This window comes from Heterodontus francisci, chromosome 1 (genome assembly GCF_036365525.1).
Source record: "Heterodontus francisci isolate sHetFra1 chromosome 1, sHetFra1.hap1, whole genome shotgun sequence".
Taxonomy (NCBI): Eukaryota; Metazoa; Chordata; class Chondrichthyes; order Heterodontiformes; family Heterodontidae; genus Heterodontus; species Heterodontus francisci.
Window position 1 is genome coordinate 213,150,202 of NC_090371.1, and position 25,461 is coordinate 213,175,662.

General features: G+C 42.8%; 1 protein-coding gene across 5 annotated transcripts in view; it reads left to right on the forward strand.

Moving 5' to 3' along the window:
* The window catches only part of ttc29 (tetratricopeptide repeat domain 29), a 541,923-nt gene that overhangs the window by 129,539 nt on the left and 386,923 nt on the right, over positions 1-25,461 (forward strand). For all 5 annotated transcript variants that reach the window (XM_068020184.1, XM_068020194.1, XM_068020175.1 and 2 more), the window contains exons 4-5: positions 6,805-7,028; positions 8,714-8,899. In XM_068020184.1, coding sequence (XP_067876285.1) covers positions 6,805-7,028; positions 8,714-8,899 — 410 coding nt within the window. The remainder of the gene's footprint in view (positions 1-6,804; positions 7,029-8,713; positions 8,900-25,461) is intronic.

Consider the following 25,461-nt stretch of genomic DNA (forward strand, 5'->3'; position numbering starts at 1 on the left):
CTCTCCCTCTTCACCCACCCCTCCCTCTACCCCCCTACCTCCACCCCTCCCTCTACCCCGCTATCTCCACCCCTCCCTCTACCCCGCTACCTCCACCCCTCCCTCTACCCCTCCACCACAGTTGAATATCTGAAGTGCAGTTGCAAAGTTGGGGAAATAGCATCCAAAACAAAACCTCAACAATTCTGGGTTTAATTATTGAGAAGTTTTATTAAGCTCATTAAGCATCCGAGGAACTGCTGTGCATGGATACATGAGTGTTGTGTCGCCAGCATTCCCGCGAGACAGACAGGCCGAGTCTCTGCTATGCACAGCTAAAGAGATTGTTCCTGGAGAGCCTTGTGGTGAATGAACGCTTGGCTCTCTATTCCACTACTGTATTGGCCATGTGAAGAAGGCAAAGTCACAAAAGTCTGAGCTCAGTCTATTCTTGGTGAATGTTCCCCAAGCGCATCCCAATGTGCACTCCCACTTCATCCATAAATGCAGTGTTCCTTTCCACATCGTGACAAGCTCCGCAGCATGATCCAGTTGCCTTCGTCGCTTGAATGCTGACCTTAAGTCTCAAGGATTGTTTTCTCGACGGCATGTTTTACATGAAAAGAAATAAAGCAAATCAGTGTCAGAGCTTGCCTCCCTCCATCCACTGAAATTACTGTTGTGCACACCTTTTTAAGTTCTGCAGTGAAGGCACCAATTGATGACGTCGCCAATGAAGCACTTATTACCCACCTCAGATGCAGGAATCAGCACATCCTTGCGTCCTCTCCTGCACTGCCTCCTTTGATTGTTTTCTCAAGGGCACGTTTTACATGAAAAGAAATAAGGAAAGAACATGAGTGTCAGAGCTTCCCTCCCTCCAATGAAATTACTGTTGAGCATGCTTTATGTTCTGCAGTATAGGCATGTACTGAGAACACCGCCAATGAATCACTTAGTACCCACCTCAGCTGTAGGAGTCAGGATGATGTAACTGCCCCTATCTCGTGATGATTCAATGCTGCTCTCAGGGAAAACATGAATGATGTGAGGGTGCTGGAAAAAGAAGCACATTTCTTTTGGACTATGAACATATAGCAGGCCATTTAGCCCAACTGTTCCCTGCTAGTGGTTATGCTACTCCTGTGCCTTCCCATACGCTCCCATTTAATCCAGCCTATGACTATCAGCATCACCTTCCATTTCTTTCACTCTTACCTACCTTTGCCTTAAAGCAACATTGAGGATGGAGAACAGTGTGGCTGCACTCCCACCTCACCAGTTGAGTACGCAGCAAGAGCATTCACATTCGTGCTACCACTGGACACGGCATGCTTGTTTCTTTTAGTGCTCAGTCTCTTCTTGCTGAATGTTCCCCAAGTGCTTGACCCCTTTGGACGCCCTCTCTGCTTGACAGGCAGCAGCTGGAAATTGCGGAGTCTCACAAGGCTCTGCATGGTTGTTTCAAGGGCGGATGGGGAAACAGGTGGCAGTGTGTCCATGTGCGCTGCTCTGATGGGTGCAGCTGGGAGATGCTTCCTGATCTCATTGATGTCTTTATCCACAATGGCTGATCTCACGCGGCAGGCGCTGGATCCCATGAAATCGACAAAAACACCCACAATCTCGTCCAGCATCTGAGCCGTCTCATTCCTCACCATGGCATAGAACACAGCCCTGCCCCTACCAACATTGTCCTGTACCATCACTTGGTACAGAGGGTAGCCGCATTTGTTCACTTTGTACGTTCCATCCATGAACAGCAGTTCAGGAAAGGCCTGCATGGGGGCCTTCATGGCTGGTGTCATGAAGGCAATATAGAGGATGTTGCTTCCCTGCAGGCCAACCCGCACTGCAGCCCCGTCCTGCTGAATCTTCTCCAGCGTATCACACAGCGCATCCATGCTGTCATCCCCTGTTTTGAGCCGGGATTTTACATTTCTAATGTCACTAAGGGTCACGGTCTTATTGAATGAACGCTCGATATAATCCTTCAGCTGTTTGTTCCCAGCCTGCAGCTTGACCAACACTTCTGCCTTCTGCCTTTCATCATGGTTCAGTTGTCGTCTCCTTGCATAGAAGCGTAAACATTCTGGATGCAAAACATGACCGGTATGTACAAGATGGTAGGAGCTGACACACAGTTTGTTCTTGCTCGTATTGAATTTCACACTGATGAAGACCTCACAGCCCAGGGCGAGATACCTGAAAAGTTACACACATTCAATGAGCACGCCCCAAGTTCCTCGTGCCCTCACCAAAATGTCAGCCATCCCCAGGTGTGTTATTGGCAGCAGTTTACGTGTGCACAATGACAAGGTCCCAAAATCTGGTGCGCACCTGTTTCGCAGTGCAGAGGAGGTTGCGCAGAGGTGGTCGATCATCCATTGCTCCATCCGGGAAATCACAACAAAGGCAGTCCGTCGACACGGGGGTGGTATGCGCGTGGCTTTGTGGGCACAGGATCTCACTGACGAGATGTATTGATACTGCAAATCTAATCTTGCTTCGATGTGCATCAAGGAACAGCTTTACAGGACTGACAAGCTACACAAGTGGAAATGTAGTGACCGCAGCACCTACCTCTGATTTGGTCTCACCCCAGTAGAACGGATGCGTGGCTGCCCATAGTGTACACAGCACAGCCTCACCGAAATGTTTTCAGAGCAACTTCCAACAGGGACTGGAGCACATGTACTGCCTGCACACAGTCCCAGACAATGGAAAGGATTTTAGTGCAGTCCAGTGGACTGAAGCACATGCAGTGCCCCAGACAATGGAAATGTTTTCAGAGCAACTTACAACAGCAGAGCAGCTTACCTTGGAGCGATCTCCTCTGTCTAATAAAAATGAAGCAGACTGAAATCTCCAAAACGACTAAATAATTGCGAGAAAATGCCCGACGAAACCTCTCCTCCTTCCACTTTCAGAAACTCGCGCCGAAGCTTTGACGCATGCGTGAATGTCGGAAGATTGACGCATGCGTGAATGTCGGAAGATTGACGCATGCGTGAATACCCGTTGGCGTTGCATAAAGCGCATGCGCAGAGGCCGACCAGGCGCGTTGCCCGAGGAAGTCCACGTAACGCGATGACGTCATCGGCGCATGCGCTAACCAGTCCTGGCAAGCCGGAACGCAGCGCATGCGCAAAGAGCAGGAGACCGTCTGCGCATGTGCGCACCGCGGCGCAGCCTGATGACATCAGTGGGGAGCTGCGTTGTCAGGAATCACTTTGACAATTAAATTGCAGGTGACATTTTTTCAGTTATATTTTGAGTGATTTGAGGGCTGTATCTCTAAAAAAAAATAATACACATGCGACTGGGAACCGATACAGATCTGTATTAAAGATTCTTTGGTCCAGAATTTGCGGAGTTTTTGAAAGCGAACTGTCAGCGTTCACTGTCATTACCCCTCTGAATCTGAGCACAACTTCACGATTTAACGCAAGCACAGATATACACGGAAATATTGAAGTTGTAAAGGCACTAAATAAATACAAGTTGTTATTGTTGCAGTCTGTCATTTACTGCTGCACTACTGGCTGTGCTGTGGAGCCACCCACCTCTCCACCCCACAACCACAAGAGCCAGCAATCAGTGAAATCAATTGATCTGGCACAAACTTCCCCTTTTATGCTCTCATATTTCTGTTGGAAACTCCATAAAAAGTTAAGCCTTCTTCAGTGAGTTGTAACTGGGTTTTTAATGGTGATCTGAGTAACAGCTGCTGCTGAACAACCGATCTGGCCCTGAAAAAATAATTTCAAGTTTGTGGAATGTTGTTAAATGTCTCCATTAATGATTAATTATTAGATTTTTTAAAACAGATTTTAAATTATTTTTAATGTTTGTTCATGATATTTCAGCTTCTACCTTAACCCCCTGTGTATGTCCGAATCTTTATTTTTCTCTATAAATTTTTTAAAATTTGATTTGATTACTCGTGTTTTTCATTTCTTGGTTGGCTTTCTGTGGAAATTCTTTAATGTGATTAGCTGCTTGGACAGCTTACAGCTTGACGCTGGGAATTCCTGGTAAACGACAATACAATCAGTTGCACATTGAGAGAATTAAAGTCTCGCCGCAAAGATTGCTAGATCTTTCAGAGCAGCTTTTTCTAGGTCAGTGGCGAGCACACTAGGTTCACCACTGACCTCAAAATCTGGGCCATCATTGAAATACCTGTTAGAGTACCACCTATAGTGGGCACAGGGAAACATCACAGATAAGTGTGAGAATTTTAACATGAAAATAGTCACAGAATCTTTCAATAGAGTGTATGATCCACATTCTCATTTTAATATATTATAGATAAAAGACAATAGATATTTTAGAATCAAATCAGTAAAAATGTGTAGCTTTAGTGAAACAATGTGCTGTTTTTATTTAAAATATAATATAGTATATATAATACATAGTAAAATATTAATATTTTACTACAAATGATGGTGGAAGAGAGAATTTGTGAGTATTGACTCCTGCATGCCTCATGTGCTTTATTGGTACAGTGCAATGAGCTAGTGGTAATTCGTTCTGCAAAATATTTCTCCTCCCTAATCCTGGGCACTGTGGCCAATTACACACTTTTCTGGCTTTTAACTGGGTGTAGTATAATTTTCAAAACATTAAAAATACACCAATTAGGGGTTGTCCCCTGACTGAGTTTAGCAGAAGGCCAGGTGGCATGCAACCCTCAATATAACTCTGACCTATAAGGTGACAGATGCCAGGTAGAAAATGCTGTTGACAACCAGGCTGAATATAGAAGGTCCAGAAGGGAAGTGAAAAAGCAAATAAGAGAAGCAATGAGAGAGCATGAAAAGAGACTGGCAGCTGGCATTAAAGGAAATCCCAAAGTTTTCTATAAGCATATAAAGGGTGGTAGAAGGAGGAGTGGGGCTGATTTACACATGAGGCAGAGGGCATAGCTGAGGAATTAAATGAATACTTTGCATCTTTCTTTACCATGGAAGAAGATGCAACCCAGGCAATGTTAAAAGAGGAAGTAAGTCAGACACTAGAAGGGTTCAAAATTGATTATGAGCAAGTATTAGATATGCTTTCTGTACCTAAAGTGGATGAAACACTAGGACCAGATGAGATGCACCCAAGGATACTGAGGGAAGCGAGGATGGAAATCGCAGAGGCACTGGCCATAATTTTTCAGTCTTCCTTAGACTTGGAGGTGGTGCCAGGGGACTGGAGAATTGCAAACATTGGTCAAAAAAGGGTGTAAAGTTAAGCTCAGCAACAACAGGCCAGTCAGTTTAACTTCGTGGGTAAACTTCTGGAAAAACATAATTCGGGACAAAATTAATAGTCACAAGGACAAATGTGAGTTAATTAAGGAAAGCCAGCATGGATTTCTTCAGGGAAAATCATGTTTAACTAACTTGCTGGAGTTTTTTGAGGAGGTAACAGAGAGTGTTGAAGAGGGCAGTGCTCTTGATGTGGTGTACATGGACTTTCAAAAGCCATTTGATACAGTGCCACACAACAGACTTGTGAGCAAACTTGTAGCTCATGGAACAAAAGGGACAGTAGCGACATGTATACAAAATTGGCTGAGTGACAGGAAACAAAGAGTAGTAGTTAATGGATGTTTTTCGAGCTGGAGGAAGGTTTTAGTGGGGTTCCCCAGGGATCAGCGTTGGGACCCTTGCTTTTCCTGATATATATTAATGACCTAGACCTTGGTGTCAGGACACAATTTCAAAGTTTGCAGATGATACGAAACTTGGAAACATTGTGAACTGTGAGGAGGATAGTGTAGAACTTCAAAAGGACATAGACAAGTTGGTGGAATGGGCAGACAGGTGCAGATGAAGTTCAATGCAGAGAAATGTGCAGTGATTCATTTTGGTAGGAAGAAAATGGAGAGACAATATAAAATAAAGGGTACAATTCTAAAGGGGGTGCAGGAGCAGAGGGACCGAGGTGTATATGTGCATAAGTCATTGAAGGTGGCAGGACAGGTTGAGAGAGTGGTTAATAAAGCATACAGTAATTGGGCTTTATTAATAGGGGCATAGAGTACAAGAGCAAGGAAGTTAGATTGAACTTGTATCAGACACTAGTTCAGCCTCAGCTGGAATATTGTGTTCAGTTCTGGGCGTCACACTTTCGGAAAGACGTGAGGGCACAGAAAAGATTCACGAGAATGGTTCCAGGGATGAGGAATGTCAATTATGAAGATAGATTGGAAAAGTTAGGGCTGTTTTGCTTGTAGAAGAGAAGGCTGAGAGGTGATTTGATAGAGGCATTCAAAATCGTGAGAGGTCTGTACAGTGTAGATAGAGAGAAACTGTTCCCACTCATGAAAGGATCAAAAATGAAAGGGCACAGATTTAAAGTACCTGGTACGAGAGGCAAAAATTACATGAGGAAATACTTTTTCCTGCAGCGAGTGGTTAAGGTATCGAATGCACTGCCTGAGAACGTGGTGGAGGGAGGTTCAATGCATTCAAAAGGGAATTAGACAGTTATATGAAAAGGAACAGGTTTCAGGGTTACGGGGAGAAGGCGGGGGAATGGAACTGAGGGAATCCCTCTTTCAGAGAGCCGGTGCGGACACGATGGGCCGAATGGCCGCCTCCTGCGCTGTAACGATTCTGATTCTGTCTGCATTGCAGTCTACACCTAACTGTGTTAAACCAGCTGTTGGAATATAATGGCAACCGAAAGCGAATTAGAATTTTCTGTAATGATTGCAAAAGGTATAATTGGTTAATATCTTCAAAGCATATAAAGAGTTAGAAAAACAAAGCTATTAAACTTCATGTGAAGAAATTTTTGAACATATGTCTCCTTTTCCTATTCCAGTTACAGGAATTCATACAAACACAACATCTGCTTAGACATGCTGCGGCAGGGTTATCACAAGTCCTTTTCAGAGCTTACCACTCTGATCCTGAATTGGAATGCCTTAAGGGAGGCTGCAGGACCTGGGTCAGACATATGGATGGAAGAACCCTTGGACAAGCAACACAATAAGCTGGATTATCTTCAGTATTTTCTGATCAGGGCTGAGGCAGCTTACAGAGCAGGTAAATGAAGAAATCACAGGTTTACAGCAGCATTGCTTGCCTAAAGGGGGATGAAAATGGGTTCAGGTAACAATTTACTACATTTCTAAAAATTTGCACATAAAAGCTTCACTCCACAAAGCTCATAAATATGATATAATGTAGGATAACTGAATATGTTTTTGAGATATGAACATTTTACCTACCCATTTACATGACTTCCATTCTGTATCATTAATAAAATGAATGAAAATGGAAAGAGATTTTACCTCTGAAAGCTTCTTGGAGATCATTTTTATTTCATGTTTATGAGTTATTCAGCCTGTAGTTTATATATGCAGAGCATCAGATATGTGGCACTAGCTGTCTGAACATGTGTATCAATATCTCCTTAAGAAAGAAAGTAAATAAAGCTATAGTTACTAAGATGTTATTTCATGTTAACTATCTGCTATAATGAGAAACAATCTTATAATGTGTCAGGTGTGGGGAGGAAGTGACCTGACTAATGAGCATGTGAATATGTTCCTTGTTAGTTTTTAAAAGGAGAAGTTAATACAGAAACACATGGGCCACACATTTGCTGGATTGGGGCATCTCATAATGTGCTCAGTTTGACTTTTCCCTGCACCCCTTCAACTCAAAATTATTTTGCGCTGTAAGTTCCTGGAAGTGTAAGCTGATATGGCCTGACGAGGGCAACAGGGACCTTGGTAAACAAGGGGACCAACAGTGTATCTTCTCAACCAATGAGATTAAAAGATTGAGAAATAAATAGAAGAAGCACCGAGAAGGAGGATGAATTAGAGTGAGTGAATTCATTGTCAAATCAGGTAAAGAAAGAAATAAAGAGAGGGAAAGATTGGATTAAGAAAGAGAAAAAAGAGACAGGAAGTAAAAGTAAGAAAAAATGTTAAAATTTAATATTTGATTTTTTAAAAAATCTCCAATAACAATTCACTATCTGAAGGAATGAGACTCCACACATAATTGTTCACCTTCTGGGCCAGAGAGTTTGATTGGCAGTCATTGACAATTATCATGTCATTAAAAGGGTACTTACACTGTTAATTGCTGAACTTAGCTATTCTTTGGTGAGTATAATGGGCAATTAATGTGCAAGTGCAGCTACATAATGAAACATATGGGGAGGTTAAGGACAAGATGTCATTTTTGCGAAGCTAATGGCAGAGCAGTGCAAATCATGCAGCAACTTGTGATTTGCAATTCATGGTATATCTCTCCCTCGTCACAAGTTTGCTGGCCAATTTGCACATTAATAACGTGCTTTTATTTTTTTCAGTAAATTCTGTCCATGACAGTGAAACATTATTAATAACAAAGCCTGAAGTAATCAATTACATCTGTGATTTACTGATATTATTTGATGTATAGAAAGCTTTAAAATTGCTGACATTTAGAAAACAATCAAGAAACCGAAGCTTACAATTCCACTATATCAATCAGAGCAAATTGAATTTATATTTGAAAAGTTGAATTTTAGTGATACATAAATTAATGTTATCTGTGCTTCACTTTATTAACATAATAGATTTAAGCATTGAAACCTGTTAGTCATTTTTTTGATAATAAAGACTTGATATAAACAATTCTTACGTGTTATTTACCTAATATTGCAAGATATTTATGTGATATATTTGCCATTGACGTTACTAAAAAAAAATTACTTTCCCTTCTTTCTTAAGGATGGTTTGAGGAAGTCTATAATAATCAACTTTCGCTGGCATGTTACTTTAAAACAGTAGAGGACAAAATGCTTTCTGATCACTTCTTTCAATCGTGCCTCACTACCGCTGAAATGATCACCCCAGCTGGAGGACAGAAAGTAGCAGAAGCAAATGCTAACATGGGCACGACCTATGAGGAGAAAGGTAAATCAGATTTACTTTGGTTGTGTGACATTAATCTGGCAAAATCTGAAAACTTATGTAATATGTGTTGCAATTTCCACTTTTACAGCAAATTGACACTGTTTATTCTTTCCGGTTTTCAACATGCCCATTATCTATCAGTGATTTGATCTGATAAACTTTTAGACTCCTCATGCTGAATATTTTAAAGCAGAATCCTTGAAATTCATAGAAATAGCAAACCCTCTTTCTATTTATTGTTCTTTGAGTATGGTAAAACTAATCGTGTCTTATCTCATTTTAGTGCGAAATATTTACAACAGCACTTTACAGTAACCAAATTCTGTTTCTGCTACTAAATGATTAGATTAAATACATGACCTCCTACCCTTATCTGTCAGATATTTAGGCGACAGTCTTTGCTCATTTAAAGGGGGTGCAATGGTGGCAGGAGGGGAGGTTCTACAACATAGGTAGATTATTGTAGTTCAAAGCAAGCAAACTTTTGATTTTATTATTGCCTGGAGGTCATTTTTTAAAAATATAGTAATATACATATTAAATGATTTTTCGTTGTGATATATTGCAGAGTTTCTTGAACCAATCAGATTACAAAACCAGAGACTACTGTCTCTTCAGTCAATGAGATCCTAAAATTATGGCGCAAATAATTTCTGATTGGTTCAGTCAAAACAATTACCAATTACATTCTACTAAAAATGTTCTGCAATACACAGCCTCCATAGCAGTTCCTGACCTGCTCCACAGTCTATCTACCTATGTATTTAAATGCTAGTCTGATTATCATGCGACAGCCTTCAAAGACAACATACCTCAAAAGTATCATGAATTGTGTCTCTGGTAACACCTGGATGCATCATGAATCTATAGGACAAAAGTTGGTAATTGACTGAAGTGAGCGCTTAACAAAATCAACTATCTGATTACCTAAATGTGAATGAATCAAAAGCAGTTTGATTCAGTTATAGGTACTATCAACGACATCAACAACTTACATTTCTACAGCACTGCTCACATGCACAAAGATGTCTCAGAGTACTTTACATGACAGTACATAACTAGTGGACACCAAGCAGATGGAACTGAAAGCACAGTTGAAAAAACTTGAAAGCAAGAAAGAAGGTGCAGAAGAAGGAAGCTCCAAAAGGAATGAATATGTTGGCTGAAAGAGCAGCTGTTGAAGGTGGGGAACAGGAAATTGCCTCATGTCAGAAGAGTAGGATTTGAAGGTGATGAACAAGAAAGCATCAAAAAACTGAGCATCCAAATTTCCCATTTTTTTCTCAAAGCTATCAATCCTGATTGTAAAGTGGTAGAAATTGGCCAAATTTGATGAATCACCCAAAATATTTTATGAAACTCATTTGAACCACCATCTTGATTTTGTAGCTACTTGAAATAATATGAGTAAGAAGCCCATGAGAGTAAACAATGTAGAGTAAAATGCTTACTCTTACTCATACAGTTGCCTGTACAGTGTTAGCTGCTCCTGTTTCAAGAATCTGGGAGTCAATTTTGAGTACTTACTGCAACTTCAGTTGTTGAATGGAGCATTGTTACCTGTTTTCTTGAATTAGTTCTGCCAGATTGGCTGAGGTCTCTGTCAATTATCTCAAACCGCTTCTAAAGCAAAAAGAAAGCCTTTCATGATCACAGGACATCCCAAACTACTTTGCAGCTAATGTACTTTTGAAGTGTTATCATTGTTGTAATGTAGGAAACATGGCAGTCAGTTTGTGCACAGCAAGCTCCCACAAACAGCAATGTGATAATGACCAGATAATCTGTTTTATTGTTATGTTGATTGAGGGATAAGTATTGACCAGGACACCCTTTTCAGACAGGGAGGTCACTTTCAGGTGTTTGGTCATCTTCTTGATTACATTAGCTGTCAAGTTCTCGATGAACTGGCACACACAGGGGGACCACGTGTAGGTTGTCTACACAGAATTCCTGAAGAACCAGGGCCCAAATAGATGGATGTGGCTTACTAAACTTGCCTACAACATCCTTGGCACTGGGATAATCCCAGGTCTGGTGCCATTCCAGAGTCATTACCATCCTGAAGCCAGGAAAACTAGTCCACTATCTCAACAGCTACCACCCCATCGCACTCCCCTCGCTCCCATCTACGGTCTACAAGGTGGTAAAATGGCTCATCCTTAATCGGATAAAACTGGTTTTAGAAGTTGCCCTCCCAAACAAGCAGGCGGGCTACAGAGAAAGAAGAACCTGCTCTACCCAGGACCCTGTACTTACTACCAACATTGAGGCAGGCTTTCAGAAGCAGTTGAAGACTGGTGCTGCCTTCTTCGACTTGTCATCAACATACGACACTGACTGAAGGCCTGCTACAGAGGTTTTCAACAATCAATGATGCAAAACTCTTCAGTTTTGGATCAACACCCAAATGAGCAACTGTAAGTTGGAAAAATTCATGAGCAACATTGACCTTCCCATTCACAAAGGCTTGAAAAACCCACGAAGAAACGCTTAAAATCTCACTGGCCATTCTGGAAAACAGCAGCTAATATTCATGCAGCTGGTATCAACCCACTATCCAGATGGATGGAATCCTGGGACGCATGCAGCATAAAGGACCAACATCCTTTAGGGCGGCACAGTGGCGCAGTGGTTAGCACCGCAGCCTCACAGCTCCAGGGACCCGGGTTCGATTCCGGGTACTGCCTGTGTGGAGTTTGCAAGTTCTCCCTGTGTCTCCGTGGGTTTTCTCCGGGTGCTCCGGTTTCCTCCCACATGCCAAAGACTTGCAGGTTGGTTGGTAAATTGGCCATTATAAATTGTCACTAGTGTAGGTAGGTGGTAGGGAAATATAGGGACAGGTGGGGATGTTTGGTAGGAATATGGGATTAGTGTAGGATTAGTATAAATGGGTGGTTGATGTTCGGCACAGACTCGGTGGGCCGAAGGGCCTGTTTCAGTGCTGTATCTCTAAACTAATCTCATCACTGACCAAACAGCAGGATCCCTAGCTTTGACATCCCTCAAAGACAGTGGGCAGCGCTCAACCGAATCCACACAGGGCATGGACAGTGTGGTCATCTGCTCCATAAGTGGAAGATGAGGGATAACCTGAAATGCAATTGTGGCCATGCGTCCCGGACCATGGCACATAACACAACAACCTGGCATTAAGATGTTTTGCAGGAAGCACCCCGTTTCTCCACTTCTCATCTCAAGAGGCCATCGAATGGATAACCAAACTAGACATCCCATTATAAGCTTTCCCTGTCATACAAAAATAGTAGTAGTTCCCTGCTACACTCCTGTTCCTTCTGCTCCTCAGGAGTCCCAGATGAAGCTTGGTAGTAGTCACTGGGGTAGCAGCAGTATGGCCCCAAACTTTGAGGATGAAGGGAGAGACCCTTTTAGTGGTCTTCTTTCCCTGCAATTCAGCCCTTTTATTTGGTATTATCGGCCTCATTCTTGGCCGGACTTCTCCTGTTGAAATTGTCACCAGATGCTTCAATGGCAAAAGTTATAGCATCCTTGGAGGAAACATAGAATGCCCATAGAGCATCTGTCATGGGGGCCTCTGCTGCAGATATTCCTGAAGGTGTCACACACGTTCCACGGTGGAGGGCATTGTTATTACAGCTCCTCCAAGTGAACTACAAACTCTGTTGTCCCAACTACCTATGCCAGTGCCAAATGCATAGCCAACATCATATTTTTAAATGCGAAACCTGTAAAGGGAAGAAAATGCTTCCTGTCTAGCAACATCTTCCTCATGTTCCACCACTATCTACTGCAGCACATTTTTGCTTTGTATGCCACAGTTCACTTTTTAGACTCCTCATACTTTTTAACTCCATAGTGGTACATGTTTCTGGGCTGGTGCTTAGGAGTTGTAGAGTGAATGAAGATATGTGCTGCAAGTACTGCCATTGCCAGATGCCTGCCCTTGGTCTTGCATTACATTTAGAGGAGGTAAAGGGAAAGAATGATTAGAATAGTTTCCTGAGAAGCTGAGTTGATATAACACTTTAAGCAGCAGTGACGTGAGGATTTCATGATATGGATCAGTGACAATTAATGAAGAACATAAGAAATGGGAGCTGAGGTAGGCCATTGGCCCTTCAAGTCTGTTCCGATATTGAACAAGATCATGGCTGACCTTCTACCTCAACTCCACCATCCTGCACAATCCCCATATCCCTTAATTCACTTAGTACCCAAAATATGCAAAATGACTGAGCATCAACAGCTCCCTGGGGTGGGTAATTCCAAAGATTCACAACCTTTTGAGTGAAGAAATTTCTCATCTGAGTTCTAAATGGCCAACCCCTTATTCTGAGACTATGACCCCATGTTCTAGATTCCCCAGCCAGGGAAAACATTTTTTCACCACCTATTCTGTCAAATCCATTAAGAATTTTATATGTTTCAATTCGATCACTTCTCATTCTTCTAAACTCCAGAAAATATCGGCTTAGTCTACTCAGTTTCTCCTCATAGCAGGAACCAACCTAGTGAACCTTCGATGCATTCCCTCTGGGTACGCACATCCTTCCTTAGGTAAGAAGACCAAAACTGCACACTGCACTGTAGGTGTGGCCTGTGAGGTGGAGTCGAAATACCTACTCATCCCAGCAAGAACCAAGACCCAGGAAGTTTAAGCGAACTGCCTGTTCTTTTTAGCAAGAAGAAATACATTGCTAACTACCATGCTTGAATCATTGACTGTCATGTGACAAGACAACACCCCCCCCCCCCTCCCCCCGACTTTAAGCTGACGTTTCTCTGCAGCAGCAAGGAGAAGCATCTGGACACTGACACGTACAGACCCAAGTGGGGGTCTCTCTCCCCCTCTCTCTCTCTCTCTCTCTCTTGCTCTCCCTCTCCCTCCCTCTCTCTCTCTCTCTCTCGCTCTCCCTCTCCCTCTCTCTCTCTCTCTCTCTCTCGCTCTCTCTCTCTCTCTCTCCCCTCTCTCTCTCTCTCTCTCGCTCTCCCTCTCTCTCGCTCTCTCTCTCTCGCTCTCCCGCTCTCCATTCCAGCTTGCAAGCATCGAACTCTGCCTGTTGACTGACCACCCCTGCATACTCCGTCTACAATCGGAACCCCCTTTGGAGAAAATCATCCAAATCGCTGTCTCAGGGGACCCGCCGAATCGGTCATCTACCTTTTCAAAGTAAAAGCATCAGGACCACTGAATTCAACTAGAAGCCAGCCAAAACACCAAACTCGACAGACTATATACCCTTTTTTTTTCGAGGGACTCTAACTCGACCAAACTACCCTTCCCCACTCTGTAACGTGTGTGTGTGTGTAAGTTGCTGCGTAGTTTATTATTTTCATTAGTTCAGTACAATAAAGTTAACCTGTTTTTTTTGTTAAACTCAAGAAAACCTGTCCGATTGGTTCTTGTTATGATCATAGCAAGTAAGTAATCAAACACCTACTGAATTGGCTAGTACATCCACTTAAAAAAAGAATTAAACCTGTTGTGGTCAAACAAGGAGAGGGAAAAGAAGGAAGCCCTTTGACTCCTCCTCACCTGACAGTAAGAGTCGCTAATACTACATTGGGTACTGCCTACGTGGGGAGTTCCCACGCACAGCTTCCTACATTGCTAGTCTTGTAAATGATGAGTGAAGTGTCTGCCCCTTCCCAAGCTCCACAGAATCCTCCACACCAGGTCAGGATGTGGCATATCCAGGTCCCAGCCTAATTTGTGGCCCTTCCAGTACGCTCCCACTGGAGGAATACATCAAACGGGACAAGGTATTTTGGTTGCTTTATGTCACACACAGCCAGTATTGGATATGGTGACAATTGCATGCAACAATATTTACATTCCATGGGACATTTTTTGTGATGGATAAATATGAGAATGTGAGTTAAGGAACACTTCTCGGTGAAGGCTGGAATGTAAAGGGCACTGCATTACCACATAGCATCAATGGTAGTTACTCAAGTGCTTTAATATAGGGAGACGGAAGTGATTGTGTGTTCGATACATATACAGTATTGTGTATTCTTGAGAGACATGGCGGGTTCTATTACTTTGCTTGACCTGGTATTGTAATGATGCTTTTTGTGGCATTGAGTGATCACATATTGAATGGTGGAACTGGAACTAACTGTACTTGCCACCACCTCAAAGTATCAACAGGATCAATCATTTCACCTCAGTACAATGTAGGACATTACAAATATCTTAATAAACATGGAAGAAACTATTTTTATTTGTTTAAATCATTATAGAATCATATGCCAGGAACTGTGGCATAAATAAAATAAACATCAGTGTAAGGTAACTTATGGAAAGTAAAACAGTTGTGATGCATCCAACAAAACTCATTAATGCTTTTGGCATTATGGGGTGCAGTGATATTTGATGGTTTATTTTCTGTAATCCTTTGTTTCCTCCCACTATTTTGCCATACTGCTCTTTGGTGCATGGCAGAAGTACGTATTGCAAAATTCCTTCCATTTTTGGATGGAAAATAATAGCTTGGGTCAACAAATTTTGCCATATGCACCAAGAAGTAACGCAGCAGAACTTTTACCCAATAAAGTCACAGGAGTGGAGTATGAGTGTAGAAATGCTTTTTGGTACTATAATTCAGCGGTAAATGCTGATCCTGTAGTGGTAGATACGATACTAAATGGTGTAGAAAAGGTGAATTAGGTCTGTTACTTCAAATTGGATTGCGAAAGTGGGACATAGACCACAGATTGTAGACATAGACAAATTTAGGGTTGATATTAAGAAGTATTCCTCACCCAAACAGTGATCAATACATGAAATGGACCTCTGGGAAGAATAGTATAGGCAAAAATTATGGAACGTTTAAAGAAAGAAAAAGTTGGTGCAATAGGGACAATTTAGGGTCTTTCTGCATGGATACATTTGTTACCTCCGGACTCGGATATGCCAATGCTGTCCTGGCCAGCCTCACATCTTCCACCATCTGTAAACTTGAGCTCATCCAAAACTCTGCTGCCTGTATCCTAACCTGCTCCAAGTTCCATTTACCCATCTTTCCTGTGCTTTCTGACCTATATTTGCTCCTGGTCCAGCAACACCTCAAATTTAAAATTTTCATCTTTGTGTTCAGATCCTCACCCTCACCCTCCCTATCTCTAACCTTCTCCAGGCCTACAACCCTCTGAGAATTCTGCGTTTCTCCAATAATGGCCTCTTGCGCATCCCCAATTTCCTTCACCCCACCATGGGCAGCAATTGCCATCAGCTGTCTAAGCCCTAACCTCTGTAATTCAACCCTTAAAACTGTGTGCATCTCCAGCTTCCTTTACTCCTTTAAGATCCTCCTTAATACCTAACATTGACCAGGCTTTTGGTCACAAGTTCTAATATCTCCTTATGTGGCTCTGTATCAGATTTTGTATTATAACGCTCCTGTGGGGGGACTTGGGACGTTCTGCTAGTTAAAGGTGCTAGATAATTCCCCATCACCTTCAGATGTCTCCAGGGCTATGCTGGAATGAGCACAAATCATATAACTTGAATACCATGATACCATCCTGAGGACAAATATTATGTGGCAGTCTTTATTTACTATATGGCAGAACTTGGTTGCTATCTGTCTCGTAAACTATAGCTTCCTAAGGCATTGCTTTTCAGTCAGACCCAAGTAGTTCTGCATAATGGAAGCCATTGTGTTCAGTCCCTCATTCAAGCTCAGTTCCCTAGCCACCGACTCCATCGCTCTTCTTGGCAACTGTCTGAGGCTGCACCAGACTGTTCGCAACCTTGATAATATTTGACCACAAGATGAGCTTCTGACCACATATTTGTGCCATCACTAAGACTGCCTATTTCCACCTCCATAACATTGCCCAATTATGCCCCTGCTGCTCATCTGCTGAAACCCACATTCTTGTATTTGTTACCTCCAGACTTGACTGTTCCAATGCACTTTTGGCTGGCTTCCCACATTCTACCCACCAAAAACTTGATTTTTTTTTATCCGTTCATGGAATGTGAGCATCGCTGGCTAGGCCAGCACTTATTACCAATCCCTAACTGCCCTTGAGAAGGTGGTGGTGAACTACCTTCTTAAACTGCTGCTGTCCTTGGGGTGTAGGTACCCCCGCAGTGCGGTTGGAAAGGAGTTCCAGGATTTTGCCCCACTGACAGTCAAGGAACAGTGATATAGTTCCAAGTCAGGATGATGTGTGGCTTGGAGGGGAACTTGCAGGTGGTGCCCTTGTCCTTCGAGGTTGTAGAGGTCATGGATTTGGAAGGTGCTGTTGAACTAGCCTTGGTGAGTTGCTGCAATGCATCTTGTAGATGGTACACACTGCTGCCACTATGCACTGTGGTGAAGCGAGTGAATGTTGATGGTGATGGATGGGGTGTCGATCAGCGGACTGCTTTGTCCTGGATGGTGTCGAGCTTCTTGAGTGTTGTTGGAGCTGCACCTATCCAGGAAAATGGAGAATATTCCATGACACTCCTGACTTGTGCCTTGTTAATGGTGGACAGCCATTGGGGAGACAGGAGGTGAGTTACTCGCCGCAGAATTAACAGCTTCTGACCTGCTCTTGTAGCCACAGTATTTATGTGGCTGGTCCAGTTCAGTTTCTGGTCAATGATGACACCCAGGATGTTGATAGTGGGGGATTCAATGATGGTAATGCCATTTGTTACGATCGAGGTGGGAAGAGTGCACTGTGAATTCAGTCCTACTTCTCCACGGGTCACAACATATTTTTAAAAAAATTTCCCACTTGTCGATACAGTTAATCATATACTCTATTTTTCCTAGAATGGAAGACAGTAACCAGGTTTCTTTACTGAATAACAAAATTATCAGTTTATTGTAAAACCAGTCTTAATTACTAATGAAGTAAAACATAAATACACAGATGGAATTTTTAATGTTCCAACATAAAATTTAAAAATTAAAACAAGAAATGCTGGAAATATTCAGCAGGTCTGGCAGCATCTGTGGAGAGAGAAGCAGAGTTAACGCTTCAGGTCAGTGACCCTTCATCAGAATTGGCAAAGGTTAGAAAGATAATAGGTTTTAAGCAAATAAAGCGGGGCTGAGGCAAGAGATAACGAAAGGCAAGGTGTTGACATGACAGGGTCACAGAGAATAACTGACCAGAAGGTCATGGAGCAAAGGCAAATGCTATGTTAATGGTGCGTTGAAAGACAAAGCATCAGTACAAAGTGGGTGTTAATGGACAGAAAAATGAACAGCCCTGGCCCAAAGCACAAACATGAAAAAAACAGTGAGCAGGACATGGTAAGAAAAATGAATGATGAAACAAACTAAAAGAAAAGAAAAAGAAAAAATTTTTAAAAACTGAAAATAAAAAGGGGGTGGGGGTCCTGTCATGCTCTGAAATTATTGAACTCAATGTTCAGTCCGGCAGGCTGTAGCGTGCCGAATCGGTAAATGAGATGCTGTTCCTCGAGCTTGCGTTGATGTTCACTGGAACGTTGCAGCAAGTCCAGGACAAATATGTGGGCATGAGAGCAGGGGCGTGTGTTGAAATGTCAAGCAACTGGAAGCTCGGTGTCATATTTTCGGACTGAGCGGAGGTGTTCTGCAAAGCTGTCACCTAATTTGCGTTTGGTCTCCCCAATGTAGAGGAGACCACATTGTGAGCAGCGAATACAGTATACTAAATTGAAAGAAGTACAAGTAAATTGCTGCTTCACCTGAAGTAGTGGCATCATGCTGGAGGTGGTGGAAATGGCGGAGGATGATCCTTTGGATGTGGAGGCTGGTGGGGTGGAAGTGAGGACAAGGGGAACCCTGTCGTGGTTCTGGGAGGGAGGGAAATGGGTGAGGGTAGAGGTGCAGGAAATGGGCCCATTTCCTTCACCTTCAGCGTGATGTCAATACCAAATGCATCTTCCCCTCCCTCCCCTGTCAGCATTCCGAAGGATCGTTCCCTCTCTGACACCCTGGTCCACTCCTCCATTACCCCCAACACCTCGTCTCCTTCCCATGGCACATTCCCATGCAAACACAGGAGTTGTAACACCTGCACTTTTACCTCCTCCTCACTAACCAAAGCCCCAAACACTTTTTTCAGGTGAAGCAGCGATTTACTTGTACTTCTTTTGATTTAGTATACTGTATTCGCTGCTCACAATGTGGTCTGCTCTACACTGGGGAGACCAAACGCAGATTGGGTGACTGCTTTGTGGAACATCTCTGCTCAGTCCGAAAGTATGAAGCCGAGCTTCCGGTTACTTGCCATTTCAACACTCCTCCTTTCTCTCATGCCCACATATCTGTCCTGGGCTTGCTGTAGTGTTCCAGTGAACATTAACACAAGCCCGAGGAACAGCATCTCATTTACTGATTAGGCATGCTACAGCCTGCTGGACTGAACATTGAGTTCAATAATTTCAGAGCATGACAGGTTTCCCCCTTTTTATTTTCAGTTTATTTTTATTTTATTTTATTTTAGTTTGTTTCACCATTCATTTTTCTTACCTTGTGCCTGCTCACTTTTTTTCATGTTTGTGCTTTGGGCCAGGGCTGTTCATTTTTCTGTCTATTAACACCCTCTCTGCACTAACGTTTTGTCTATTAACATACCGTTTGCTTTTGCTCCATGACCTCTGGTCAGTTATTCTCTGTGACCCTGTCATGTCAACACCTTGCCTTTTGTTATCTCTTGCCCCATCCCCGCTTTATTTGCTTAAAACCTGTTACATTTCTAACCTTTGCCAGTTCTGATGAAGGGTCACTGACCTGAAACGTTATCTCTGCTTCTCTCTCCACAGGTGCTGCCAGACCTGCTGAGTATTTCCAGCATTTCTTGTTTTTATTTCAGAATTCCAGCATCTGCAGTATTTTGCTTAAATTTTTAAAAGTCCCCTTTTTACCTTTGCATCTCACACTCGCACACACAATGATATGTATACTGCTTAACCGAAAAAGTAAAAAGGGATTTTTGGATCATTGCTCTGTTACAGACAAAAAGCATTTCGGTTAACTACTTGCTAGTTTTTGAAGGTAACAGCAGATGAGATATGGTGTTCCAAACTGGCATACAGTCTGACTTACGAGTACATGTAGACAGGTCACGAGAATCTTCCAGAACAGTTCTTTTCAGGTGAAGTTGCGAATTATTTTTAGCAGGCTTTCTTAAAATACAGGAAACAAGATGAATTATCACAGTGGACTTCACAGGATTTTTCAGAGATATTGGAAAACAAAGCTGGGTTGTGGTCTTCTCTTTATTGACTTCTTCTTCAGACTTGACTTTATCTCCTTCCAGAAGGTAAAAGACACACCCACACATTGACCGACAACCAGAAAGCTTGTCAGTTTTTCTGCTCATCCCAGGTGCACTGCTAGTACTGGGCTTGTCCAATCAAAGAAGCACTTGTTACTTTTCTGCTCCAAGCTGAACCCAAGTCATGTGACAGCCAGCAACACTGTTGCCAAATTTGTTCTTTCAGTGACCTCTTGATTAAAAAACATTTAGTTAGTTTAACCATAAATTCCATTCAAAAATATTTTTAACAAAAAGCAGAATCACCTTCATAACACCTCCACCCTAGGAGGAATGCAACACAGTTTTAAAATGCATTTCATTACAAAGTGTGGGAATAATTGAAAACACATTTTCACACTCATACTCATTCACTCTTTCCTTGCAGTCAATAAAATTCTGCTGTGTACCCTCTTTTCATTTATATATCTTGGACAAAGTTAGATTCTCGATAAAGCATCTGCAATAACATAATTTTTACCTGCACTGTGGATAATCTTTAAGTGATAAGGTTGTAACAGTAAACTCCATTGAAATAGTCTGGCATTCTGGTTTTTAAATTGTTCAACCAAGGTTCATGGGTTCTGATCACTATATACCAGTGTCTGTCTGCAATCGTGGCGAACATAGACTTCAAAGTATTTAAGAGCCAATAATAAACCTAAGGTTTCTTTTTCCACTGTGGAATATCTTTTCTGATGTTGATTTAGCTTTTTGGAAAAGTATCCCACTGGCCTTTCTATGCCCGTTTCATCATCTTGCAGCAACCCCCCCAAAGTCACTAGCATCCATCACTACCTTGAGGGGCTTGGTGAAATTTGGAGCAGCTAACACTGGTTCATTAATCAAAATGGTTTTCAGCGTTTCAAATTTGCTTGGCACTTCCCTGACCACACTACCTTAGTTTTCCTTTTCTGAAGCAAATCTGTCAGTGGAGCAGCTATAGTACTGAAATTTGGGACAAACTTTCGGTAAAAGCCACACAACCCCAAAAACCTCATGATTTCTCGCTTAGTCTTGGGGTAGGGAACTCCACCAATGCTTGTACCTTCGTGGTTCTTGGTAACACTTGTCCTTGCTCTACTGCATTCTGCATGCCCGAAGTAGGCACTCTCACTTTCGCAAATTAACTTTTGGCAAAGTTTATTACTAAATCAGCTGATTGTAATTTTCTGAACAGTTTTTAGTTGTTCTGAATGATCCTTCCAAGTGTCACTATAGACCAGCATATCATCAAGGTAAACTACACAGTTAGAAACATTGACTACCATTTGGTTCATTAGTCTCTGAAAGGCTGCTGGGACATTTTTAGCCTGAATGGCATCACGGCACTGGAAAGTCCATTCGGTGTGACCAAGGCTGATATTTCTTTAGCTCGGGGTGTTAAGGAACTAGGCGGTATCCCTTTAATAAATCTATTTTTGTAAGAAACGTGGCACTACCCACTCTGTCAATACAGTCTTCCAAGCGAGGAATTGGGTGGGAGTTTGCTTTTGTTACTGCATTAACTTTTCTGTAGTCTATGGAAAGTTGGGCTGAATTGTCAGGTTTAGGCACTAATACTACTGGTGAACTCCAGCTGCTTTTAGCGGGTTCTAGTAGATGGTTTTCCAGCTTGTATTGGATTTCTGCTTTTACTTCGAATAGTTTCTATGGACTTAAGCAGTAAGGATGTTGTTGTATAGGAAAGGATTCCCCTATATCCACACCATATGTGGCTAAGGTTGTACATGCTGGCTTATCCCTACAGACTCTTTTAAATGCTGTGAGTAGTCTTGTTAGGTCTTCTTGTTGGTTTGCATCTAAATATGAAAGCATAGGGCTAAATTTTATGCCGCCCCAGCGAGTCGGATAGTGGCATGGGTGCGGACGGGGACGGCGTAAAATTGAGTGGGGGGCAAACGGGCGTGCTGGAGACGTGAAAGGTCGCCTAGCGATAGCTGCCGGCCTTTCCGAGCGCCGGCAGGTGTCATGCAGTTGGGCACAGGGTGCCCAATTGACAGCCACCCCTGCCTCCCAACCCACCCCGGGGACCCAAGACGTTCCCCCCCCCCACCTCACCCCAAAAGACCACCTTAGCCTCACCCAGGGCACGACCGATCTCCCTGGTGAGGCATGCCCAACTTACCTTCCCTCCTGGCTCCATGTCCTTGGTTGGGCTGCAGTCCCAGCAGTGGCCACCGCTCCCAGTGGCACTGCTGGGAATAAGAGCTGCCGGCCCACTGATTGACTGGCAGTTCACTGAAGCGGACGTCCTCCCTCAAGCGAGTGGAAGTCCCGCCTCGGGAAAATTAAAGCCCGAGGACCTGTACAATGCGGGACGGTTCCCCGGGCTAGGCGGAAGCAGGTTCGTCACCGACTTTTATGTCGGCGGCGAATTCCAGTCCACTTAAGGTAAAATCCAGCCCATAGTGTCCAATTTCCCTAGCAATTCAGTATTAGCTAACCGGATAGTAGAAGGTTCAGTTTGAGAATTGTTTAGGTCTCCTTCTGCCTCTTCCTCACTATCCCTTTCATTCTTCTCTGTCCCTACTACCTGACATACTTCTGCTTGCTTATCCTCCGCCCAGCGATAATATTGTTTTTACATATTGATATGACACAGCCGATTCTTTTTCCGGTGATCTGGGGTGTCAGTCAAATGATTTACCTCACCAATTCTCTTGACCACTTTATATGGACCACTGACCATGCCTTCAACAGTTCACCCTGTAAAGGCATCAATACCAACCCTTCATCCCTATGGTAAAAACGTTCAGTTCTTAGCATGCTTGTCTGCCAATTTTCATAGTTGTTTGGGAAGCTTTAAGGTGTTCCTGAGCCACTTTGCAAGCTCTCATAAGCCTTCTGGGAACACGGATGCATAATCTAGCACAGAGGATTCATCCCTCTGTTCCAAAATCCTTTCTTTAATTAATTTTAGAGGACCTCTTATCTCATGTCCATAAACTAATTCAAAAGGACTAAAACTTGTAGACTCATTCAGTGAATCCCTAGTGGCAGACAAAAGAAATTCTAGCCATTTATCCCAATCATGGGGATATTCATGACAGTATGCCCTAATCATTGTTTAGAGAGTCTGATGGTACATTTCTAAAGCTCCCTTAGTCTGTGGGTGATATGCAGAAGACTTTAACTGTGTTATACCTAAGTTACCCATAACTTGTTGAAAAATTTTAGACATGAAATTGGAACCTTGATCCGACTGAACCTCAATTGGGTAATCCATATCTAGTGAAGAACTGGCTTAACTTCTCTACCACTACGATAGCAAAATTGTTCTCAAGGGAATGGCCTCTGCAAATCGAGTATCTATATCCATGATAGTGAGTATATATTGGTGTCCCACTTTTGTTTCTCGGTAAAGGTCATACACAGTCTACTAACACCCTACTAAATGGTTCCCCAAAAACTGGTATGGGAATTAGAGGTGTCAGTTTTTTAGCAGGTTGGATTTTCCCACAATCTGGCATGTATGGCATGTTTTACAAAACTGCACCACGTCCTTGGAAAGACCTGGCCAGTGAAAATGTTGATTTTTATGTGCTTTGGTCTTCTGGATCCCCACATGTCCCGCTATAGGAAACTCATGCACTAACATTAGTAGTTTCCGCCGATACTATGGCAGTACCACTATCTGACGTTTGCAGGTCTGTGAGGAGGTCACCACTTCCTCATCAGAATCCCATTTTCAATATAATAGCTTTCTGGAACTCCTTTTGCATCAGCTTCTGTTAGAGCTGATTGTGCCAACTTCTTCAACTCTGGATCAGCTTGCTGAGCCGTGATCCTAGAAGACTTATTAAATATTTCCTTTGGATTATCCAAATCCCCAAAGAAAGTTTCAGATATTTGGCTATCTGTCTCTGGTGCCAACTTTACCTCCAACAATGGAACTTGTTTGGCCATTGCTTGGGTTACTACACATGAAGGAAAAATTCATGGAACCTTTTCCTGCAACTGTTCTGTCTCTTTAATTTCACTTGGTTTTTCCCATGCCCGCCGGCGAAGCTACTAATTTCGCTCTGGCCAAAACATTCCCCAGGAGTAGGCCAACTCCCTCTACTGGCAAGCTATGGACAACTACTGCAGTTACCGTTCCGGACATTAGGTCACACATAAGGTGCACCCGATACGAAGGTACAGGTATATGCTCCCTGCCAATACCATTCACTAAAACCTTAGCGTTCAGCACACTCTCTGGTGGAAATATTATGCCTTTCCCCAGCAAAAGAGTTTAGGTGGATCCTGTATCCGTAAGTATAACTATAGGTTTGCCTGCCTCACTTGAGGGACAAGGAGTTACTTTTCCTTTCAACAAGATTTTCCTATAACCCTCAGGTATCTTATTCACAATCCCTACACTCACAGTGTTTTTTGTACATGGTCTTACAGCTGCAGTCAGAGTTACAGCCTGATCTGCTGTACTGTCAGTCAGGGCCCCTTTAACTGCATTGGCTTTGTGTACCCAACAATTCCCTTGGGTTTATATCGCAACTTCCAGCATTCTGCATGAAGATGGCCTACCTTGTGACAATGGTAACATTTAGGCTTGCAGAAATTACTTCGATTCAGCACCTTCCCTTCTGGCCTGAGGAGGAGATATCGGGGTGTTCCCAGCTGTACCTTCTTGTCCTCGGCTACCTGCCTTCATTTCACCCTCCCACCTTCTATCCTTCTCGGATTTGTGGGGGTGTCGGACAAAGGGTTTGGGCTTATACACAAGCTCAAAATCAACAGCAATTTCCACTGCCTGTCTGGTCTTTGAAACCTTCCAATTCTCTACATGAGTTCTCACTACTGGAGGGAGTGAATTTTTAAATTCTTCCAGAAGAATTAATTCTCTAAGGTTCTCATAAGTGGCTTCCATCTTTAGTGCCTGTAACAAATGACCAAAATTAATTTGTTTTAGCCTCTCAGATTTTATGTAAGTCTGCCCAGTTAATCTCCGGAGGTTCCGAAATTTCTGTCGGTAAGCATCAGGGGCTAATTCATACTCAGCAAGAATAGCTTTTTTTGCCATCTCTTAATCTGCAGAAGCCTCCTCAGAAAGCATGGCATAAACTTCATGAGTTCTGCCCATCACCTGCTTTGCATAAGCAGTGTCCAGCTTTCCTTTGATCATTTCATGTTTTTGGCTAACTTTTCAAAAGAAATGAAAACCAGTTCCGAAGAAGGGTCACTGACCCGAAACGTTAACTCTGCTTCTCTTTCCACAGGTGATGCCAGACCTGCTGAGTGATTCCAGCATTTCTTGTTTTTGTTTCAGATTTCCAGCATCCGCAGTATTTTGCTTTTATTTTAGGGAACAGGCTAATTTGAAT